Source organism: Syngnathus scovelli, chromosome 3 (assembly GCF_024217435.2).
Source record: "Syngnathus scovelli strain Florida chromosome 3, RoL_Ssco_1.2, whole genome shotgun sequence".
NCBI lineage: Eukaryota > Metazoa > Chordata > Actinopteri > Syngnathiformes > Syngnathidae > Syngnathus > Syngnathus scovelli.
The window spans coordinates 17,959,475-17,979,758 of NC_090849.1; the positions used below are offsets into that span (position 1 = coordinate 17,959,475).

Here is a 20,284-nt window from a genome sequence, read left to right on the forward strand (position 1 = left end):
GGGGAATATCTTGCTTCTCCAAACCATAATATTCTGTGGTTTACATTTCTCCATGTTGCTGCCATCACAGTTTTTTGTTGGTTTGTGTGTATTTTTTTTTTAAACTTTACATTTCTTTAGTTATGTCTGTTATCACGATGTGTCGACATCTGTGATAGGTCAAAAATGTAACAAGCCTTCAAAAAGAGTAAAAGTATTAAGTTGTCCTAAAAGTAAACCAACAATTCACAAACACCTGAAAAATCTACTGAAAGTCAATTTTAAGGTCATTTAAGAAATGTCACTGTTGGTCAATGGTGGTTGATATACCGGCCACGTCGGAGCGTAGGCGTCAAAATACGTCATAAAACGGAGACACCGCTGTAATTCATTCTAACCAATGAGAGAGAGGCAAAGGCGGGCTTTTAGCAAACGAGAGCCAATTGGGTATGTCCGGCTTGTAATAACGTTTCCTAGAATTAGTCGTATCCGGGTGAGATACTGAGGTGAGTGAATAATGCCGATAGAAAAAAAGGGTTGCCATATAACTAGAAGGTTTTAGTTTTATATGTCAAAATATAAGTTCGTACAGATAGTCGCGTTATATGTACTGTGTGCTCGGGTCCATACGCATACCCGTTTCTATGACACCAGGCCAGACAACTCGTCTGTTAGCATTGAGCTAACTCGCCGCTAACGATCAAATCCGGGTATGCATTTTTTTCTACATTTTGGGGTCATTTCCTGCTTTTTTACGTGCTATCTATTTTCTTTCCCACAGGCCACTCGCACCAAATTTCACTCGACTTGGGTTCTAAGCCTTTAAAAGAGCATGTACGGCTCGTTGCGAGTAATGTTGCAGATGCTGTGGGCCCAGCTCCTCCTGTGCGCTTGGTCGCTGGGCTCCGAGCTCACTTTCGAACTGCCCGACAACGCCAAACAGTGCTTCTACGAGGACATCACCACCGGAACCAAGTGCACGCTGGAATTTCAGGTGTGTACGCACGTTTGTAACGCGGCTGCCTTTGCAAACAGTCGGCCTATGGTTTACGATGGAGTTGCATTCTTGCTCTGGCTACGTACGAGAAAAATTGGAGTCCTCAGGCAGTCTCAAGCACTGATTTTTTTTTTTTTTAATTGCAAAAAATGGACCAGTGATGCAAACAATGTCAACTAAAAAGAATGATGTTACTTCTTTGCTGCTTTTCTGACTGTCAATCCATGCATGCACATCACCACCACCCCTCCCCCTAATTCAAACTGCCTCTAATTGTGTGTCAGCTAACTTTATTTATTTATTTATTTATTTATATTAATTGTGCATTCTCCCAGGTGGTGACTGGCGGCCATTATGACGTGGACTGCCGCCTGGAAGATCCGGACGGCGTAACGCTCTACAAGGAGATGAAGAAGCAGTACGACAGCTTCACCTTCACCGCCGCCAAGGACGGCACATACAAATTTTGCTTCAGCAACGAGTTCTCCACATTCACGCACAAGACGGTCTACTTCGACTTCCAGGTCGGGGACGACCCACCGCTCTTCCCGAACGAGAACAGGGCCACCGCCCTCACCCACGTGAGTTGATGATAATCATCCATCAGTTGACTTTGTTTGGGTGCTGGGTGAGCTGGAGCTCTCAGCGGACTGGGAAAGAGGCATGATACACCCTTCACTAAGTAATACTTAGATTGGCTCAATTTTTGATGACCCACGACAACCTGTGACCCGAATGTGTTGCGCCACCATATCGTGTGCGCGTCCCACCTGAAATCTCCCATCTGGCTCTTTCAGTTGGAGTCAGCCTGCGTGTCCATCCACGAAGCCCTCAAGTCCGTCATCGACTACCAGACACACTTCCGTCTCCGTGAGGCACAGGGACGCAGCCGCGCTGAAGATCTGAACACGCGTGTGGCCTTTTGGTCCATCGGTGAGGCCTTGGTCCTGCTGGTTGTCAGCATCAGTCAAGTGGTCCTCCTCCGGAGCTTCTTTTCAGACAAGAAGACCACCACCACCCGCGTGGGGTCGTAACCCGGCCTGATGTCCTTTTTTGTTTGTTTTTGTTCATTTTTGGCTTGTTTTCATAGAGCGACTTCTAACAGCAGAGAGATTTGAATCACTTCACACTTTTTTCAGCTGCTGTTTAAAGACACTGTATGTAAATTTGTCGTATACAGAGAGATTTGATTGGGGGAGGGGCGTACACAACAATGATTGTGCTTTTAAAAATCTACTACTACTGAACATAGTTGGCGATAGCCCTTTCAGTATTTGAAATCATTTGGGTTTTTTTGTTCCTCTTTTAATGTTGTCCTCTTTGTCAGCCATTTTTAGTTAAACTGCCTGGGGACTAAAAAAAAGGGAGGATTCAAGTCATGCCAGGAGCCCTAACGCACACAGACGCTTGAGCCCAAAATGTGTTAATTTTCTCAGACTATAAATCTGCAAATCTTCATGCATAAAAAGAAATGACAGCTTCAACTATAATGCCTAATCCTTGGATCTTACTCCGATGTGATTCCAGCGCTTTTGTGCAGAGTTACATTTGTATCGGTTACTGTTACACATGATCTGTCTGCTGGTAACAATTATAAACTACTTGTAAAGCTTCAGTAGAGCTTCTTAGTCACAATCGTCATACTTTCAGGAGAAAACAATGTAAAATGTTGCGAGTTCCCCCGTCTCAAGTCAAGAGTTCCCCCGTCTCAAGTCAATTTTTAATGCATTTCAAAACCTATCACCAAATTGTGTGCCTGTTAAAAGGAAGCTTTAGAGTAAAAGTCTGCACCTCTTTTTTTGATCTGTTGTAATCAAATTTAAACAATGATTTACAAAATACAGCTCATGCATTAGTCTTTAAAACCTGTAACAAAATATAGTTAGTCCTCTGTATGATGCAGTCCTCCTTTCAATAGGAACTCATAACCTTCCTGTTGTTGGTTTTACATCACTGCATATGTGCAGTGTTTTTCTCCCCCCGTTCAAGAAAAAACCTGTTTTGTGGGCACTCTGGGGATGTGTTAAGTTATTGTAATGACTGAATAAACTCTCGGTTCAAATGCGCGGGTGTGGTTTTCTTTCCACTCAGACCTCTTTTTGTAATTTAAATTATAATGCTTGGTCAAATCCATGTTGTGTAAACTATTCATCAAATCATCCAAATGTGCTGGGGGGAAAAGTTTGCTTTTTATTTTTTAAATCAGTGTCGAAAATAGGTTTGGATAAAATAGAACCATGTGATTCAAATTTGCTGTTAACTAGGTTAAGACGTAATTCGTTACCTAAAGATGTCGTAAGTCGGAACCTGAAGACCCAGGCTACAATATTTCCCTTGCTATGCTTCCTTATTCCTGTAGAGAGCGAAATAATCACATTCACCACATCATTCCACAAAAGCCAGTGATTTAAGATTTGTTCCAGTGGGTGGAAAACAAGCATAAACGGATTAAACTACGATTTGATTTTTGTCTTTTTATTCGGAACACTTTATTCAATTATTTCCGTACGTAGTATTTGTTGTTTCGCTATTGGCTTACATCCGGTATGTTTGCCACGCTGCAATTGGACGCACGGCACGTCAATCACTTGACGAAGGGGAGAAAAGGGGGAGCGCTGTTTTCTGTTCTGCTATTCGGCACAACCCGAGTCGTGATCACTTGGTGGATCCGTGGGTGGACAGCCGCCCTCCCCTGTTTACCTCACCGTCATCAACCCCCCTTTTTCTCGGTGCTGGGATCATTGTCCAGCTCCTCGCGGGTCACTCACGACCATTTTCGTTTTTCTTACTTATCGGCCAGCTTGTTTTTGTTTCGTCGACTAAGTCAGCGGTTGACGTCGACATTGCATCTCAAAGGTTAAATTAGGAGGGTGTTGTGGCGCTGGTGGTGGATTTTCCCTTTCCTCCGTTCCTGGCCCTCGGGGAAATTCCGTATTCGACCTCACATGAGTAATGTTTTGGGACTATGACACGAATGGGAAGTAACTGGAAAGGAGCCCGTGCTTCCAGGTGGCGGAGGTATTTCTCAGGGTGAGTGTTCGAGCGAGATACCACGAAAGGAGCCGGAGAAAGGCTAGGCCAAGCTAATCGGGCTAGCTGGCTAGTTGGAGGAAGTTGGTCGATCCCGGACAAAGAGTTAAAAATAGAGCTGTGGACTTTTAAGTTCCAGGTGGGTTATCCCCCAACGGTAGGCTTCTAAAGCAGGGAAGCACAATCAAGCAGTTACGGCGAGTCGAACCGTAAACAAAAGGGCTCCCCTGCGACTCGCTTCTACCACTTAACTTTGCCGGGGATCCCCGGGGATCCTCCCTCCTCTTCGTTCTCGTCCCTAAGAGTTTCTACCCCAAACATGGATTTAAAGACGGCGGTGTTCAACGCGGCCAGAGACGGGAAGCTCCGCTTACTCGAAAAGATCCTGGAGAACAAAGATGTACGCGAAGTGAGCAAGTTAATGGGCGAGAAGACAAACGGCGCCACGCCGCTCCTCATGGCCTCCCGCTACGGTCACCTGGACCTGGTGGAGTACCTGCTCGAATGTTGCCGGGCGCCCGTTGAGGTCGGTGGCTCGGTCAACTTCGACGGGGAGACCATCGAGGGTGCACCGCCGCTCTGGGCCGCATCAGCCGCCGGCCACCTGAAGGTGGTGCAGTCGCTGCTCGGCCACGGTGCCTCCGTCAACAGTACGACGCTGACCAATTCGACCCCGCTGCGGGCGGCTTGCTTCGACGGCCACTTGGACATCGTCAAGTACTTGGTGGAGCACAAGGCCGATCTGGAGGTGGCCAACAGGCACGGGCACACATGCCTTATGATATCCTGCTACAAGGGACACAAGGAGATAGCGCAGTATCTGCTGGAAAGAGGCGCCGACGTCAATAGGAAGAGTGTTAAAGGTAAGTCGCGCTGGTAACTGAGCGTGTTTTTCAATGCCGATGAGAAGAAGCACACAAACCAAACCAAAAAAAGTACCATAATAAAGGGGTCGGTAATTGTACGTGCCTCCTTGTGCAGGATGAGTAGAAGCTCGCAAACAATGGCCTGTACAATATTGTGATTAGAAATGTACTTATTGTATGTAACATTCATCAATTAATTGATATACAATCAATTAATAGTCAAATGTCCATCTCATACTACTACGGATGGGCAAATCTCAATACCTGGAACAATTACTCAGTGTGCTGTATTAAAAAGCTTGTGTAGAGGAAGGCTGGAAAAAAGAAGTGCTTCTGTGAGGTGATAGGCAAATTTTCTGTTTGTTAACACTCGGGGCATATGATGATTAATGGACGCATAATGAGACAACCCGACTGCACTCATATTTTTGAGCTACCTCATTTAGCAGTGCCATTCTACTCTGCAAACCACAACTGCACAATGATTGTGCATGACATGAGAAATCCAATGCAGCCATCCTTTTTCTGTAGCGCTTATCCTCCATTGAAGTGGCGTGTAAGCTGGAGCTTAACCCGGCTGACTTTGGGCGAGAAGCGGGGTGTAGCCTATACTGGCCGCCTGCCAATTGCAGGGCACATTGACAAACAATTGTTCACGTATGCACCTTTTGCTATTATGCAGGTGTAGCAGTCTAGAACAACAAATACAACACCAGGAAAAGCAATTGCATGAGTCATTTGAAGAGTCATTCATGGTTGACTCAAAACTATGTCATCTTCAAGTCTGGGCGTGTCTTAAAGAACTTTATACGTCTACTCTCGTTCTGGAAATTGTCAAAGTTTGGATAAACAAAAACGACAAAAATATTTGAGGGCAAAAAATCAATTGTTAATAAATCGTTAGGGGTGATATTTTCTTATAATCCTGCCTAAACAAAACAAAAAGGGATAATTTATGAATGCGTGGTTAACTATTTAACACTCGGCACACTATCGGGAAGAACTAGTCCTCCCTTCTGAAGCCGGAATGCTGGCTTTCTCAATCTATCCCAAGATCGGGTTGGCCTCAAGAGGTGGGGTCACTACTAACCACACAGACATTGCTTTAATCAAGACCATCCCTAGCTCCTAAATCGGGTACAAGCTTGTTGATATTAATCCTCAAATGCACTCGCTCAAAGTCGGCCGTCTCTTGAATAACATTATTGTTGTAGTCAGTCCACTGGACACAAGTTACATCACATACCCTCCCCACCCCTTTTTAATATTTTTTTTTCTTATTCTGAGATGTCCTAAAATACCTTAAATGGTCCTTTGGCATGTGGGTCAAATCTAAGCAGGAAATTTGATAGTATTTCTGCTGGAAGCAACTGTTCCAGTTACTCACGTGGGGCCTTTGGAAAATGATTTGCCCACCCCTGCCCTAATACGGGAACCACATATATATTTATAAAACACTGAATAGCAAACGCCCATTTGAATATAAGGATGGCACTCAGTGTTGCGAATGCTCAGAGTAACACACAGTCTTAAATCTCTGGCTCACCAGGTTTTACCTGTTGACGCGACCTGGTTACCATGTAAAAGCAAACCTGGCTTGCTGTGTAAGGTTAAAGCTAGTAATTCTGCCATTTCCTGTTGGGGTGAGAATTTCCCACCATGACACATCTCGTGAACAAGAAGCATATTTATATTCAATGCAGAAATAGACCACTATTAGGAGAAAGGCACTCTATTTATTTATGTCGATTTCTATTCGTTTTCCTCGAATTTTTAAGCACTACCAAATGGTCAACCATTTTTGTTTTGGGGGTCTTCTCTCAGGTAACACTGCGCTTCACGACTGCGCCGAGTCGGGCAGTCTGGAGATTATGCGGATGTTGCTGCAATACCGGGCGTCCATGGAGCAGGATGGCTACGGCATGACGCCGCTGCTGTCCGCCAGCGTCACGGGCCACACCAACATTGTTGACTACCTAACCGCGCACAAGCAGGTGAGGCTCTCCAACTACGACTTTGTAGCTCTTGCCTTTGTCACCACTTCAGAAAACAAACATTTGACTCTCCGCTCTTGTTTAGACAAGCCACAAGGAGCGCATCAACGCACTGGAGCTCCTGGGGGCCACCTTTGTGGATAAAAAGAGAGACCTGCTGGGAGCTTTGAAATACTGGAAAAAAGCCATGGATTTAAGATACATAGACAGCAACTGCGTGGTCCATAAACCTGAACCCAAGCAGCGGATCATGGCTTACGACTATGCCCGTGAGGTGAGTGTTTAAAACTGTCTTTCGCAACAGCGAGTCTCATCACGTGGAGCTATTTGAGTTTAGTATTTTGTGACGAGTCATCAAATTTTGCAAGTTGCATTGACCGAAAGGAAAGCTTTGGTCCTGCCCCTCCAGTTCGTTTAATTCGATTAAGACTCAGAAAATGATCAACTCTGAATAACTCTTATTTCCATTTCACAGGTGACAAACGCGGAGGAACTGGACGGGCTCATATCTGACCCGGACGAGATGCGCATGCAGGCCTTGCTCATCCGCGAGCGAATTCTGGGCCCGCAACACCCGGACACGTCCTACTACATCCGGTACCGCGGTGCCGTCTACGCCGACTCGGGCAACTTTGAGCGCTGTATCAACTTGTGGAAGTACGCCTTGGACATGCAGCAGAGCAATCTGGACCCCCTGAGCCCCATGACAGCGTCCAGCCTGCTGTCGTTCGCCGAGCTCTTCTCCTTCATGCTGCAGGATCGGGCTAAGGGACTCTTGGGCACGTCTGTCTCTTTCAAAGACCTGATGGGCATCCTGTCCAAAAGCGTGCTGGAGATCGAACGCGCCGTCCGCCAGAGGCGCTCGCAGCCGCTGGATCCCGCCCAGCTCAGCAAGGCGCTGTCTATCATCCTGCATCTCATCTGTCTGTTGGAGAAAGTGCCGTGCACCACGGAGCAGGACCACTTTAAGAAGGAGACCATCTATAGGTACAGAGACTCATCGTCTGCGAGAGAAAATGGATGGACAATCTACCACAAAAACAGTTTTTAAAATAGTTTTCTTACCTTTTCCCATCCAATCAATCAGGTTTTTGAAGCTGCAGCCACGTGGCAAGAACGGCTTCAGCCCGCTCCACCTGGCCGCCGACCGCAACACCACCTGCGTGGGCCGCTACCCGGTCTGCAAATTCCCCTCGCTCACAGTCACCGCCATCCTGCTCGAGTGCGGCGCCGACGTAGATAGTCGAGATGACAACCACAACAGGTTTGTCTCAACTGAACTTAATTTCAATCTGTTTTATTTAGTTAAAAATCATACTTTAATGATTAAATGCAAACGTATTGTAATACTTTATTTAATAAATAGAAAATAAAAAAAAGCTAGTGTATGTAACATTACGCACAGTTGAACATTCAGTAATTCTTCTGCATACGACTAGAGAGAGCCTTTTGATATTATGATTGTAGTTAGTAATACAAATGTTTTTGACTTCAAATGTGCTTGAAAATTGCTCAACGGTGGGGAGGAAAAGGTTTTTCGAGCCTAGTGTGTGATGCCACTGTTTGTTCCTCCACCCACCACCGCTCTGGCTCGCCAGCCCACTCCACATCGCCGCATCCAACGGCCACGCCGACATCATGAACCTGCTGGTGTCAGGCGGCGCTCACTTTGACAGCACCAACGCCTTCCAGCAGACGGCCTGTGAGCTCCTGGACGAAAAGGAGCTGGCGCGCAATATCGTCCAGCCCATCAACCACACCACGCTTCAGTGCCTGGCTGCCCGCGTCATCGTCAAGCACAGCCTCCACTACCAGGGGAACATCCCGGAAAAACTGGAGGCCTTCGTGCTGCTCCACAGATAATGACTGGAAGTCAACAATGGCGAATTGAACTCCAACTCAGTGGAATAAACAAGATTGGATTAGCAACTTGGATTTGTACTTTTTTTTTTTTTTTTTTTTTTTTTGCTCTAGGAAAAAAACTTGGCATATTCACACAAATGCTATTTATTATCCCAGAAGACTTGAGAGATTTTTCTCCATGCAACGAAAACAAAATATGCTGTTTTTTGCTGGGACTTTTCAGGTCTTTGATTTTTCTTCCTCGTCCCATCATAGTTGCCAACAACGTTCACAATCGTGTTTATATTTTTCATTTCTACAAAACTGGTGTGGATTCTACAGCAGAAGCCATTTAAAAAAAATAAAAGCTTTACATTTAGAAGGCAAAGCTGGCTACGGGGTCCGCTAACACCATAAGTGCTTTATTCAATTCCTTCTATGCACAGGCTCGGCTGTTGGAAAGTGACTGTTTTTCATTCTCTCGTCTGTGGCATATAACTCATTTGCGTTTACCTCATCACTGCCGTCGGGATTCCCCTTTTGTCCGATCCCAAAAAGGCCATCTTTTGACCGCAGTGTTCCAAGATGGCTGCCGCCGCTGGTTTTTTCGTTTCTCAACCTTAAAGCTTTCCGAATGATCATGTTTGCACATTCTCGCTTTTTTTAATTAGACGTGAAGCTTTTGAATGGCAGAGATAAGAAAAAAAGGGCTTTTTCATCATTTGTTGGAATTCATATCACAGTGGATATCCCCCATTTTTTTCTTCCCCCGGACAGTTTGAAATGGGGAAAAATAAGTATGACGACTCCCAGGGGCAACTTGGTCTGAATCAGCACTTTACTTACAGCGGAGATTAAGATTGGATACAACGTTAATCCTGATTGCATTTTAATGAATCAGTTTGACAATAAACCTATGTTGCACTTGGCCACGTCTTTGCTTTTTTTGTCATTGTGTGCAACTCTATCCAAAATTGTTGATTTAATTTCCTGGATTGGGAGGTATTTTATCAAGGCCACACAATACATTTTTGAGAGCATATCTTAAATGCTCCAAGCAGATTTTCAATCAAATGCAACTTCCAAATCTAATCCAAAATAGCTAAAATATACCATTTATGAAAATATTTTAAATTGATAAGTGATTCATTTGTACTCAATTCACTGAGTGTTTTGTTTTATCGAATACATCGGAATATCTGAAAATATATATTTTCATTTTAATACAGAATGTCTCATTATTTTAGAAATTAATAATACAAAATATCTTTGTCACATTTAATTTGGAGAACATCTCAAAATTAAATGTGACAAAGATCATTTATCCTTTTAAAAACTGTTCCTGAAAACATATTTAAAAGGTGACTTAAATATGAAAAGTGTAAACCTGTCCATATTTTGAAAGTGGGATTTTTTTTAAATGCTTGCAAGTGTTTGGTTTTATTTTTTTTTTCCTTTACATTTTTGTTGTAATAGATCATGTCAGTGAGGATGTCACTGGAAAATGCTTAATCCTTGGCAGACATCTGTGCACTTGAAGCTTCTGTAATTGCTTCATTTCAATGTTTTGCCGTACGTCTTTTGATCGCTGCTGTTGACGCAAATGTGCACACACCCATTGCAACAAATTGCTGAGTGCATGAGGCTAATCAGCTAATGCGCTTTTACGCTTTTGCTGACAGGACATTTTATCAGAAAATACCACCTCAGAAAACACTTTCAACCACAGAAACCTTTGCCCTTTCAACATCACACAACTTACTCGTGCTGTAGGTCCACTTGGCTCCTAGAAGTAGCTAAGAAAAAACCATGCTGGTGATTTACAGCTTGTTTATACAGCTAGCCCTCCAAGCCAAAAGAGCCACGGAGGCTAATGGAATGGCTGCTGATATCCTGCGTTAAAAGTCTCACAATAACTTTTGAAAATTACCCTTTGGTGTATCTTTACGTCACGTGGCTTTGTTAACCACACCCGTGATATAAATAAACCTTGGAAGAGGTCACGCAGCTCTGATTCATAGCCAGTAAACGGCGAACGGACTGACTTATCTGACGCAAATGTGTGTTATCGCAAAATAACCTACGTAGACTTGGTGTAGGTGTGGAATCAAAACTTTAGTGACGATGCGGGATAGCATTCATTCGCTTCAATTGACCGAACACACAATTTGTTATCACACAAAATCAGGTTGCTCGGCCTTTTGTCACTAAAGTGTCATTGTTGCTTTCTTTTGCTAGCTTTTTGCCACTGATCTGAGTTCAGCCTAGAGCTTAGTCTATATTTAGTCGAGAATAATGCCCAGTTGGGAAGGTGCCCTACATGAAGCTGGGCCGCCACGTGTGGGTACCTGTTGGGACTCAGTCACTGAACTCTGTTCCCTGTCTCCAAGTGACATCCGTTGTGTGTATTTATAGCACACCAGGAGAATCACTACAACACAATCACAACAGATATATGATAGCGGAACCTCTAAAGCCGCATTAGCATATATCTAGGGTGAATGCCACAGGTGTGCTTTTTCTTTGGCTTTTAGTTTTGAAGACTAAAGGACAAGCAGTGACCTTCCCTCTGTACAGCTGCCGCCATTGTCCGAGTTGTGGGTGAGTTCTTGTTTTTAATATACAGTTGTGAACTTCTTTTTACACTTGATGGACAGTTAAAGATATTCAAATGTTACTTACTTAGTCAATAACTTTGATGTTTAGGACTATTATAACATTTCACATCCACAATGTGGATTGTGGAATTTTTTATTTCTTACATTTATGAAAAATCATCAGAATTGATTTCATGCCTGCAATTCAGTGTGGTTCAAAATGGTTTAGAATACTTTAAAATTAGTATCAACACACAAATTGTTTGACAATGTAAAAAATAAATAAAAACAAGACGTTAAAATATTTTATCAGCTGAGCAATAGCATAATAAATAAAAAATATAAATGGTTTAGTTTATTTATTCATTGATATGAATGCATTAAATACATGAAAATGACAATGAGCATCCTTATTATTGTGGACTTATTTTAGGCCCCACAACCCACAGTTTGAAAACTCCTGAAGCAAGCAGTGACTGTGCACCATGTAGTGTCACCTTTCACACGTTGCAGCAAATAAGTATTAATAGCTTGGGATATTATACGCGCACACACTGAGATGAGTCTCGCACGTTGCCTTTCCCTTATGAAACCCGAAGAAACGTATCGGCTAGTCGAGGAAGCCACCCGGTGATATTTTAGGCAAGTGAAAAGCATACTGTTGTTGACTTGACTCACGTGTTGGAGGTTCCCAAGGCGTGGACACATTCGATTTCCCTGGCATTTAAATATATTATACACCCAATTCATTGTGTTGGTTTAAAAAAGTAATATATAATTGTTCAACCATCCATTTAAAAAAAAAACATTGTGTGTTCTACAAATTGTTTTTTTTTCTTAATTCCCAAAACTATTGAAATATGATTTAAGTAATTGTGCTATGTAAAAATCCTATCACGCATTGCATTTATTTTTATTTATTACAGTATATATAATGTATCTAATAGTTTATTTTTGCAGATTTTTAACAATATTTTTTAATTCACATTGTTGTGCATTTATTATGATATTTTTAATAATAATCTATTATACACATTTAATTAATTCACTTATTTTTTCACATGTGTACATACCATTAAGAAAATATTAGTTACTATTTTTTAAATGTAATATTAATAAATGCAATTACATTTGGAGAGTATTTTTCCTGCTCTACTTTTCCAATGTATCGAGCCTATTACTGGGCCAAAACGGTCCCAAATTGCATTGAGGACGTCTAAATGTGTCACCGTTTTCCTAAGAAGGAGCATTTATCTAATTAGCTGGGTGAGTGCAAGACAAGAAGCCGAGATGGACTCGGCATGGAGAAAGTGATCGCAGAGGGGAAAACGTGACCTGTTACGTAAGAGCTAAAATAGATGGGCAGAGTATTAACATGCCAATCAATGCGCCATGAATCCGATACTTTTGTCTGGAGCACGACCCATGGCTGGATAACTCAGCCCTTCCAGGCACGTGTGTATATTTTGTACATATTCAGAGAGAGGGTGTGAGTGATTGCATGCTTTGATCAAGACCTTCTGCTTTTGAGTCAGCTGTCAAAACAAGACGTTTATAAATAGTATAAATAGGGAATTAGCCGGCGTGATGAATTCTAAGTTCAACACGGGGACACATTATAGGGGAACATAACACGACCCCTCCAAAACTCGCCTTGGAAAGTTGGGGAGAAAAAAAGTGACAGCTATAGGACACAAAACCATTGGTCTCCAATTTTTTTCAGGTCAGAAACATTTCAGTTTTCAATATGAGGCACTGTTTATGTGCTGCTGTTTTGGTTAGCAACCAAGTTCAAATGGAAATTTACTGTGATTCGAACGGCAGAAGGCTACTGATGAATGCTAAATAAGTCGTCATATAGGCCAAGCTGTGCATTCTGCCGTGACTGCTCTTTTATCACAACACCTTTCATTTGCGCCCACATCCTAGGCTGTGAGTCACAGCAGTGAAATGCTGAAGTGGGTGTGTATGGTACATGGTGATAGACGGGCAGAAAAAAGGAAAAATACCCCATTGGAGGGGATGGAATTCTCAGAGGAACGTAGGTAGACCTGATGAGTCACCCCTTTCAACTTTGTGGCAGATGGTTTGGCGTCGGCGGTAATTGTGGGCACCAATCAAAAGCAACTGAGCTACAATGCGATGCTAAGCTAGGCAACAAGCTCAGATCCTGAAAATATGAAGCACGTTTGTTAGAGATTACAGTCTACATTCCAACATAATCATAGGATCAAACTAACCTGAAAACCCTAACAACGTTCAATAACACAATTTTACAGCTACCTATGTAATGCTAGACGTGCGTAACTCTTAATTCATAAATTCCAGTTCTCTATGATTAAATTAGTCAGTGGTGACCTTTTGTTTGCAGTCTGGAAGCCAAAGGCTAAACATCTGATCTGGAAGGAGTCTCAACTTCTTCAGAAGTAACCAATAATGCCACGGAATGTCACTAGATTTATTGCGACAAGTCGTTATTTTGAAAGTGACTTGCTTGGGGGCATGTAAAAGTCACAAACTAGAGCAGAAACGTTGCTAACTTAGTCACAGTGACTCAAGTTTTTGTAACAAGCCTTAGCTCCACCCCAGTCGTCATGGTGATGAAATCCCTCTCCCGTCCAAAACTGAGCAGCCAGTGTCTAGCATTTTGCTGGATATCTGTGTCACCCACCATTATTAGCTCTGATCGACGCAAGGACGAATGTACTCCTCCATAGCCAAGCTGGAACTTTAGTATATTCAAGATCTTACGATACGAAGAAACAAATCCACGGTTTAATGGAACGGTGTCGCTTCCCGCATCAGCTGCGTTTGATTTAACGCTAGTCTATGTTTGTGCACCACCAGTGTTACTCAACAGGGAAGGCCTGCACGGCCGTTGAAGTGATAACATTCACTTTATCTACGCCCTTACAATTTTCCATCTTTAATGATTCCCTTATCTCTAGAATAAGTTTCCATTACTGAATTGATTTAACTCCAATAACGTGATTATCTACGGCTGTTAGAATCAAAGGCCACTTGACTTCTTTGATGCTGAAAATATTTCAGCTTCGATCAAAGAGGCTTTTTCAGTTTTCTCTATGGCTAAATTGAGCCACATATAATGAATGACAGGCAGGTCAAAATCCAAAATGCTTTTTTTTCCAATTTAATAGCAATGCTGCTAAATATGAATTACTTATTGGCATTTGTCCACCAGATTGTCCCAATGTTTAAAACCTAGTACTGAGAGGAGTGCAGTTGGTTAGTGTTAAAAACAGCTTGTCACATAAGGCACATGAGCATATCCAATGTCCACAGAGACTGTGTGGGATGTTCCAGCCCGCTGCTGGTGTCCATCACCAGCGATCAAAACACTGCCGCAAATGACAGCTCGCAATAAACACCTCATCTGGCATCTCCCAACATCACTTTCACGAATATAATATTCATAAGAATGGGTGAAAACAAACCAGCCTTATGATTGCTAGACTCCTTAGAGTTCCCTTGTGTTAATATATATACTGCCAACTATGTACTACTCAACAGGGGTCACAATGCACTGTGTTGCATCACAAATGGAGGTCAACTGGGGTTTTCAGTGTATTGCTGTGATGCCATTGGGTTCACACTGGAATTGAATTTGGCACAAGTTATTGTCATCTAACATGACATGATAGATCACAACTCAACAGATCATCTCAGTCAGGCCTGAGGCGCGGTTTAAGTCTGCACAGTGGCGGACTGGATTAAGTACAGGTATTTTGGGAAACTTGTACAAGGGGGCGCAATGTGAAAAAAGGGGATTTTTCACCGTAGTGGGTGTGAACACAGCCAATTTGATTCAGGAGGCACATGGCAAATATGGAGACTAAATTGATTTGCTGGAAAAAAAAGGCTTCGGAAAGAAGGGCACTCTTTCTTCAGACAGAGAAAGGGCATTGGCTCTAGCCTCTTTTTATATCTCATTGCATGCACGTGCCTGTCCCCAAGCGTCAGGCCACTTTGCCAGTCGATGTGTGCATAGTAGCAGCCTACGTTTATGCACTCTCCAAGGGGGGTTTAGCCAAGGACATAGATAGGAAGTGGAAGCACCACAGTCGTCCAAAGAAGCAGCTGCTATTTGCAGCAACGAGACAGCTCCCACATCCTCCATATGTGCACCCCAATAATGGACTCCGCTGTCTATTTATACTCTTTGTGCCTGTCACCTGACTTTTTTATAGCCACTAGCCCTAACACATCAAAAGGTTGCTGCAAAAGGAATCCTAGTGTTGATTTATTTAAAATTTTGATTTATAGACTTCACAACACAGTTACATGATTATACAACAGGAAAGTCTTTGTCAAGGGCTTTAATGAATTACTTGATGTAGTTTGTTGCTCACGGATCATTAATTTAATATTGCCACAATAATATTATGCTTTGTTTTGCACATTGACAGAAATAGTCGCAGGGAGCTTATAAGATGATCAAATAATATGAAAACGAAATATTGAAAAAGACATCAAATCCAAATGTCACTGTATTATTTTGAAGCTCACTTAAGGAGTCGGCCTACGTTACTAAGCACTACACCGCCATCTGCTGGATATTAGGCACATAACGCCTCAGTCTCCTTTTACGCCAAGCACGCTTCCGTTTGCTTCAAAATGCCTCAATCCAACATGGCAGCGATAGCAACCGCCCGTCAACAATCCTCGGGAGCCATCACGGTAAAATAGACAATATACATAACTTAAAAGACAGAGTTATTTGCTGTAGACAGGAGATATTATTTTCGGGTTTTGTGTTTTGTAATTTATACACAAAACAGTGCATAGCAAAATGTCGAAGCCAGCGAGGTGGTGTGGTTAATGTTCAAAGTTAAATGAGACCAAAACGTGCCACTTTTCAGGTGACTTTTTCCAAAAATACGAGTAGCTAGTATTAGTAATTTTTTAATTGTATGTCATAGTTATAGGGAAGAATAAAATATTGTGTTGTTTGTGAAGTTGCTTTTGTTTCGCTGTCGCCTTTATGACGTCACGACTCTTATGCTCCTGAATCATGACGTCACTGCCATAAAAAGAAAAGAAAATGATGTCGCTGCCACTTAAAGCCATAACTAGCTAAATAGACATAAAATGTGTTTCTATATTGTTATTTTCTGTTCTGACTCTATTTGAGTAGTGCAATGCAATAAATCAGAATATTTTTAACATGTTCATTTATTCAGCACTTGAGTTCGAATTAGAAAGGAGAATTCTTACAGATTCATGTAGTGAAATTAATATCAGAAGCGGAATTCCGGTGTAATTTATATTTTAAAATAAATAACATTATGTCATACTTTATTTATTGAGGGATTTTATTTGTTAGCTGTAAGCTATGATAGTAAGAACATATTTACATTTCCTCTCAAGACTAAGTAAAAGTAAAAATTTACCAAGATGCACATTATTGCATGGCACAGGTTGATTCTCGGGCCAGTGAGGAACAGAAAGAGTTCAGACTGAAAGCCACCCAGTTTCTCAAGGAAGCCCAAAGCACCAGGAGACTGTAAGTTGAATGAAATAACAAATGAAATTCAAATGAAATGTTAGTTTGTTTGAAACTTTGTAATAATTAGTTTTTCTTGTGACTTTAACCCCAGGAATAATAATTTGACTAGTTTTTTGGGACAGTGGATTAATTTGTTATTTTTTTACGTGTCTTTATTCCCAGGGTTGACAGGTTGGAAAAAGACAGGTCGTTGAGTGTCGAGTGTAAGAAAAATGGATGGTCTGACATGGCAACAGAGCTGGACGAGTATGAGAAAACACTGGTTGAACAGAGAAGTGCACATAGTGGGTCATAGCTTGTTCATATTACCACTTAAACATGCCCTCGGGGTCGTCATTGTAATTCTGTTCATTCCGGTTTGTTGGACTTTATCGTGTTTCTCTTCATTTAGTTTTCTTGTTTCCTCCTTCAGAGACGCAACTGCGAAAGCAGCTGGCTAAGATTAAAGATGGCGTCAAAGAATTCCAGCAACAATTAATAGACATGACACCAAGTACAGAGTGTAAGTCACACCATTTAACTTTTTAGTAACAGATTGGGATCTCCAAAGTTGAACGAATTCCATTCTGTGATAGAAAAATATTTATCTCCCCATGTACCACCATCATGACCAACAGTAAAATACATCAGCAGGAGAGTGCTGTTCATCAAAAAACAGACAGAGGCCTTATTTGCAAAAATGTTTATATAATAATATTGTAACCCTTTGTAACAGTTTTAGTATTTTTTATTTTATTTTTTTAAAAGATCAATAGAGTAACAGTTGTTTATTTTGCAGTGATTGAGAAGCTGAAGGAGAGCATGTCTGAGTTGGAATTTTCAATCAACAATTTGAAAGAGGAGCAGCGCATATGGTAAAAACACTTTCCAGACACCGATTTTGGAAAATATTGCAGGAGAATGTCCAAATTTAAAATGCCACAAAAGTGGTACTGTTTAAATTATCATGTGAGCCAGCAGCAAATCTTATTCTTTGTGTGTATAAAAAAATGACTAATGTTATTATATTTAGCTTTTTCTTAGTGGCCTTGCACATTATATGTGTATATAATTTAGTAAGTATGTTAGGAATGACTCATGTACAGATGATGAAGCACTTTGAACCGGGATAACTCAACTCGTCTTAGTTCCTGTGAGGAAAATTGTCCTGACATGAGAACAAAAAGTGAAAGTCAACGAGCATCATGGACTATTATGTATTCCACTTTGGAGGTAACACTAAAAATACATGCAGTGTACAGAAGTAATTCAATTAGGCTGTTCTCTGCTTCTCTTGTAGCTTCGGAGAATTGTTAAAAGAGGAGAGGACGTGCTCACTGGAGATGGAAGCCTATGAGAGGAAGGTTGAAAATTGGAGTCAGCCCAGAAAGTCAAGCTCTAAAGTCTCTGCTGCTTCAGCTGTTAAGGTTCACATCTCCTCCTCTTCCTCGTTCTCTTCTCTGTTTAATTATGTTGAAGTCGTGTGTTGTCTTGGCAGCAGGGCAAAGCCTTGAACCAAGACCTCCCTTCCGAGGTCCGAGCTCTGGAAGCTTTCCTTCAAAAGACGGGAGGCGTCTGCGGCGGTTGGGAGGAGTTTGATCACCAGGCTTTCCTCAAGGTACGATACGTCCCCTGGACGCTTTTACATTAGGCACCTTTTTGAAAATGTAATTGCATCGTGGATGAATCATCTGCTTGATTGACAGGCATGGACGAAGCACGGTGGGCGGGCAGGCTTCAGGAAAGAAGCCAAACTGTATCTACCCGGTAAAAGTCAGGAGGAGATTGAGGAACATGAGCGCTGGTACCAAGAGCTGATCTACCTGCAAGAAAAGAGGAGAGAGGTAATGAACAAATGTGACTCCAAAATGGACAATAACCCTGAATAAAAGTATTAATCTTCAATTGATACTATTTAATAGAACATTTTAAAAATTATCCATCACTATTTACTGCGCAGCTGGATGAACAATTACTCTTTTAATGTTGAACTCTTACATGTGATGAGAATGCAGACAAGCGTGAAAGATCCCACATAGTGCTTATCATGCGCAGGCCATCCAAAGGTGGAGGAACAAGAAGCAATTGGCACGCCAAACGCATTTGCAGAAAGAGGTGGAAGTGGAAGAAGTTGAGAGGAGGAAGAAAGACGCAAGGTGCCAGAAGAACAAGCAAGAGAGTAAAAGTACAAACAGAAAAGCAAAATGTTCATTTGAGATTGTTATGTTACTTTTTAGAAGTGAGGAGAAGAAGTCTGCTCGGCGACCGGAGATGAGGAAGGAGGTCAAGAGAAGCAAAGAGCTGCAGGCAGAGGAGCAGAAACGACCAGAGGAGGGCCACAAAAATGGAAAGGCTAAGGTGCGGAATGAGCAGCAAATGCATGATGAAGCTTGACACTTCTGTGTAATGCTTAATTTGACCAGCAGGTGCATTGCCGTCAGCAGGAGGCCAAGCCGAGGCCCCGTGAGCAACTGCAAGGTGAAGAGGGCAACCACAGGCGGACAAGGAAGAGAAAGGAGACAACAAAAGCCATCCAGTCCTCGATTAAAAGGGTACTTGACATTCTGGGATCATGGGATATGTAGTTTTGACAACCCCAATACTTTAATATTTTGAACATGGGAACCTTTTTCCTGTGAGTGTGAATGGTTGGTTGTCTTCATTGTATATGTGTCGACAGTGACAACCAGGATAGAACACAAAGTATAGAAAATGGCATGATGGGTGAGCATTTGTTAAATGTATTTGTGGGCCTCTTTCTACATGCAACCCTTTTATAGCACTTGTTTTGTTCATGGTCACACCCTAGCACATTTGCATTTTGTTTTTTTCACTGTAGGATCTCGAGCGAGTGCAGACCAAGCGTCAGGAAAAGCTGCTGAGGCAAAAGGAAGACGGAGAGCGTCTGGAGAGGATCATGGCGAAGCTGAAGGACAAAGTGAGAAGTGCCGATACAAACAGAACTAACATGTCTATACACTGTGTTTAGTGAGTTACTTTTTTTTTTAATTGTCCTTTTCCTGGCACAGGTGGACGGTCACATAGTCAGAGACCCATCTAGGTTGACACGACCCACCAAGGGATGGGAGGAGCGCATGAAGAGCATGAGAACTTCGGGAGGAGGAACTCCACTTCTCATGTCTCACAGGTCTGTTGTTTTTGTATTAATCTGACTGGTAAATACACTTCATGGTGTTTTTTGTTCACATTTTTCTTTAAAACCTAAATTTGAGTTATTTGTATTGTTTTCAGAACTATTCCCACATGGAGACTGGGGCTGTGAAGACTTAAAGCATTCACACAGCTTTTACAGAGTAATTGTATTTAGTCATTTTTCCAAATGTTGCTTTGGTATTAATTGATCTGATTAGGGTGAAATGTTTTTTTGTACCAAATTACCCACTGTCACTTTCATTAAATAATTCAAAATAGGTGTTTAGCACGTTGGCATCACAGTTGCAAGGTTCTGGTTT

At 42.1% G+C, this 20,284-nt stretch overlaps 3 protein-coding genes across 10 annotated transcripts; all 3 read left to right on the forward strand.

Moving 5' to 3' along the window:
• Positions 1–366: 366 nt before the first annotated feature.
• Positions 367–3,042, forward strand: tmed7 (transmembrane p24 trafficking protein 7). 2 transcript variants are annotated; one of them, XM_049764030.1, is made up of 4 exons: positions 367–485; positions 761–973; positions 1,312–1,557; positions 1,774–3,042. In XM_049764030.1, exons 2-4 carry the CDS (start codon positions 812–814, stop codon positions 2,008–2,010), a joined length of 645 nt encoding a protein of 214 aa, XP_049619987.1. In that variant the 5' UTR covers positions 367–485; positions 761–811; the 3' UTR covers positions 2,011–3,042. The 2 variants fall into 2 exon arrangements, with proteins under 2 accessions (XP_049619987.1, XP_049619988.1); XM_049764031.1 differs by lacking the exon at positions 367–485 and adding an exon at positions 492–689.
• Positions 3,043–3,593: 551 nt separating this feature from the next.
• Positions 3,594–9,637, forward strand: fem1c (fem-1 homolog c). Its single transcript, XM_049764020.2, has 6 exons — positions 3,594–4,869; positions 6,697–6,866; positions 6,952–7,140; positions 7,342–7,853; positions 7,954–8,130; positions 8,465–9,637. The coding sequence occupies exons 1-6, from the start codon at positions 4,326–4,328 to the stop codon at positions 8,727–8,729; spliced, it is 1,857 nt and encodes a 618-aa protein (XP_049619977.1). The 5' UTR covers positions 3,594–4,325; the 3' UTR covers positions 8,730–9,637.
• Positions 9,638–15,871: 6,234 nt separating this feature from the next.
• On the forward strand, positions 15,872–20,243 carry LOC125994640 (coiled-coil domain-containing protein 112). 7 transcript variants are annotated; one of them, XM_049764026.1, is made up of 14 exons: positions 15,872–16,003; positions 16,744–16,829; positions 16,995–17,116; positions 17,245–17,334; positions 17,611–17,686; positions 18,112–18,238; positions 18,310–18,429; positions 18,518–18,655; positions 18,867–18,967; positions 19,049–19,169; positions 19,235–19,363; positions 19,651–19,749; positions 19,841–19,959; positions 20,064–20,243. In XM_049764026.1, the coding sequence occupies exons 1-14, from the start codon at positions 15,941–15,943 to the stop codon at positions 20,092–20,094; spliced, it is 1,422 nt and encodes a 473-aa protein (XP_049619983.1). In that variant the 5' UTR covers positions 15,872–15,940; the 3' UTR covers positions 20,095–20,243. The 7 variants fall into 7 exon arrangements, with proteins under 7 accessions (XP_049619983.1, XP_049619984.1, XP_049619985.1 ...); XM_049764027.1 differs by having other exon boundaries at positions 19,238–19,363; XM_049764028.1 differs by having other exon boundaries at positions 19,256–19,363.
• Positions 20,244–20,284: the final 41 nt, after the last annotated feature.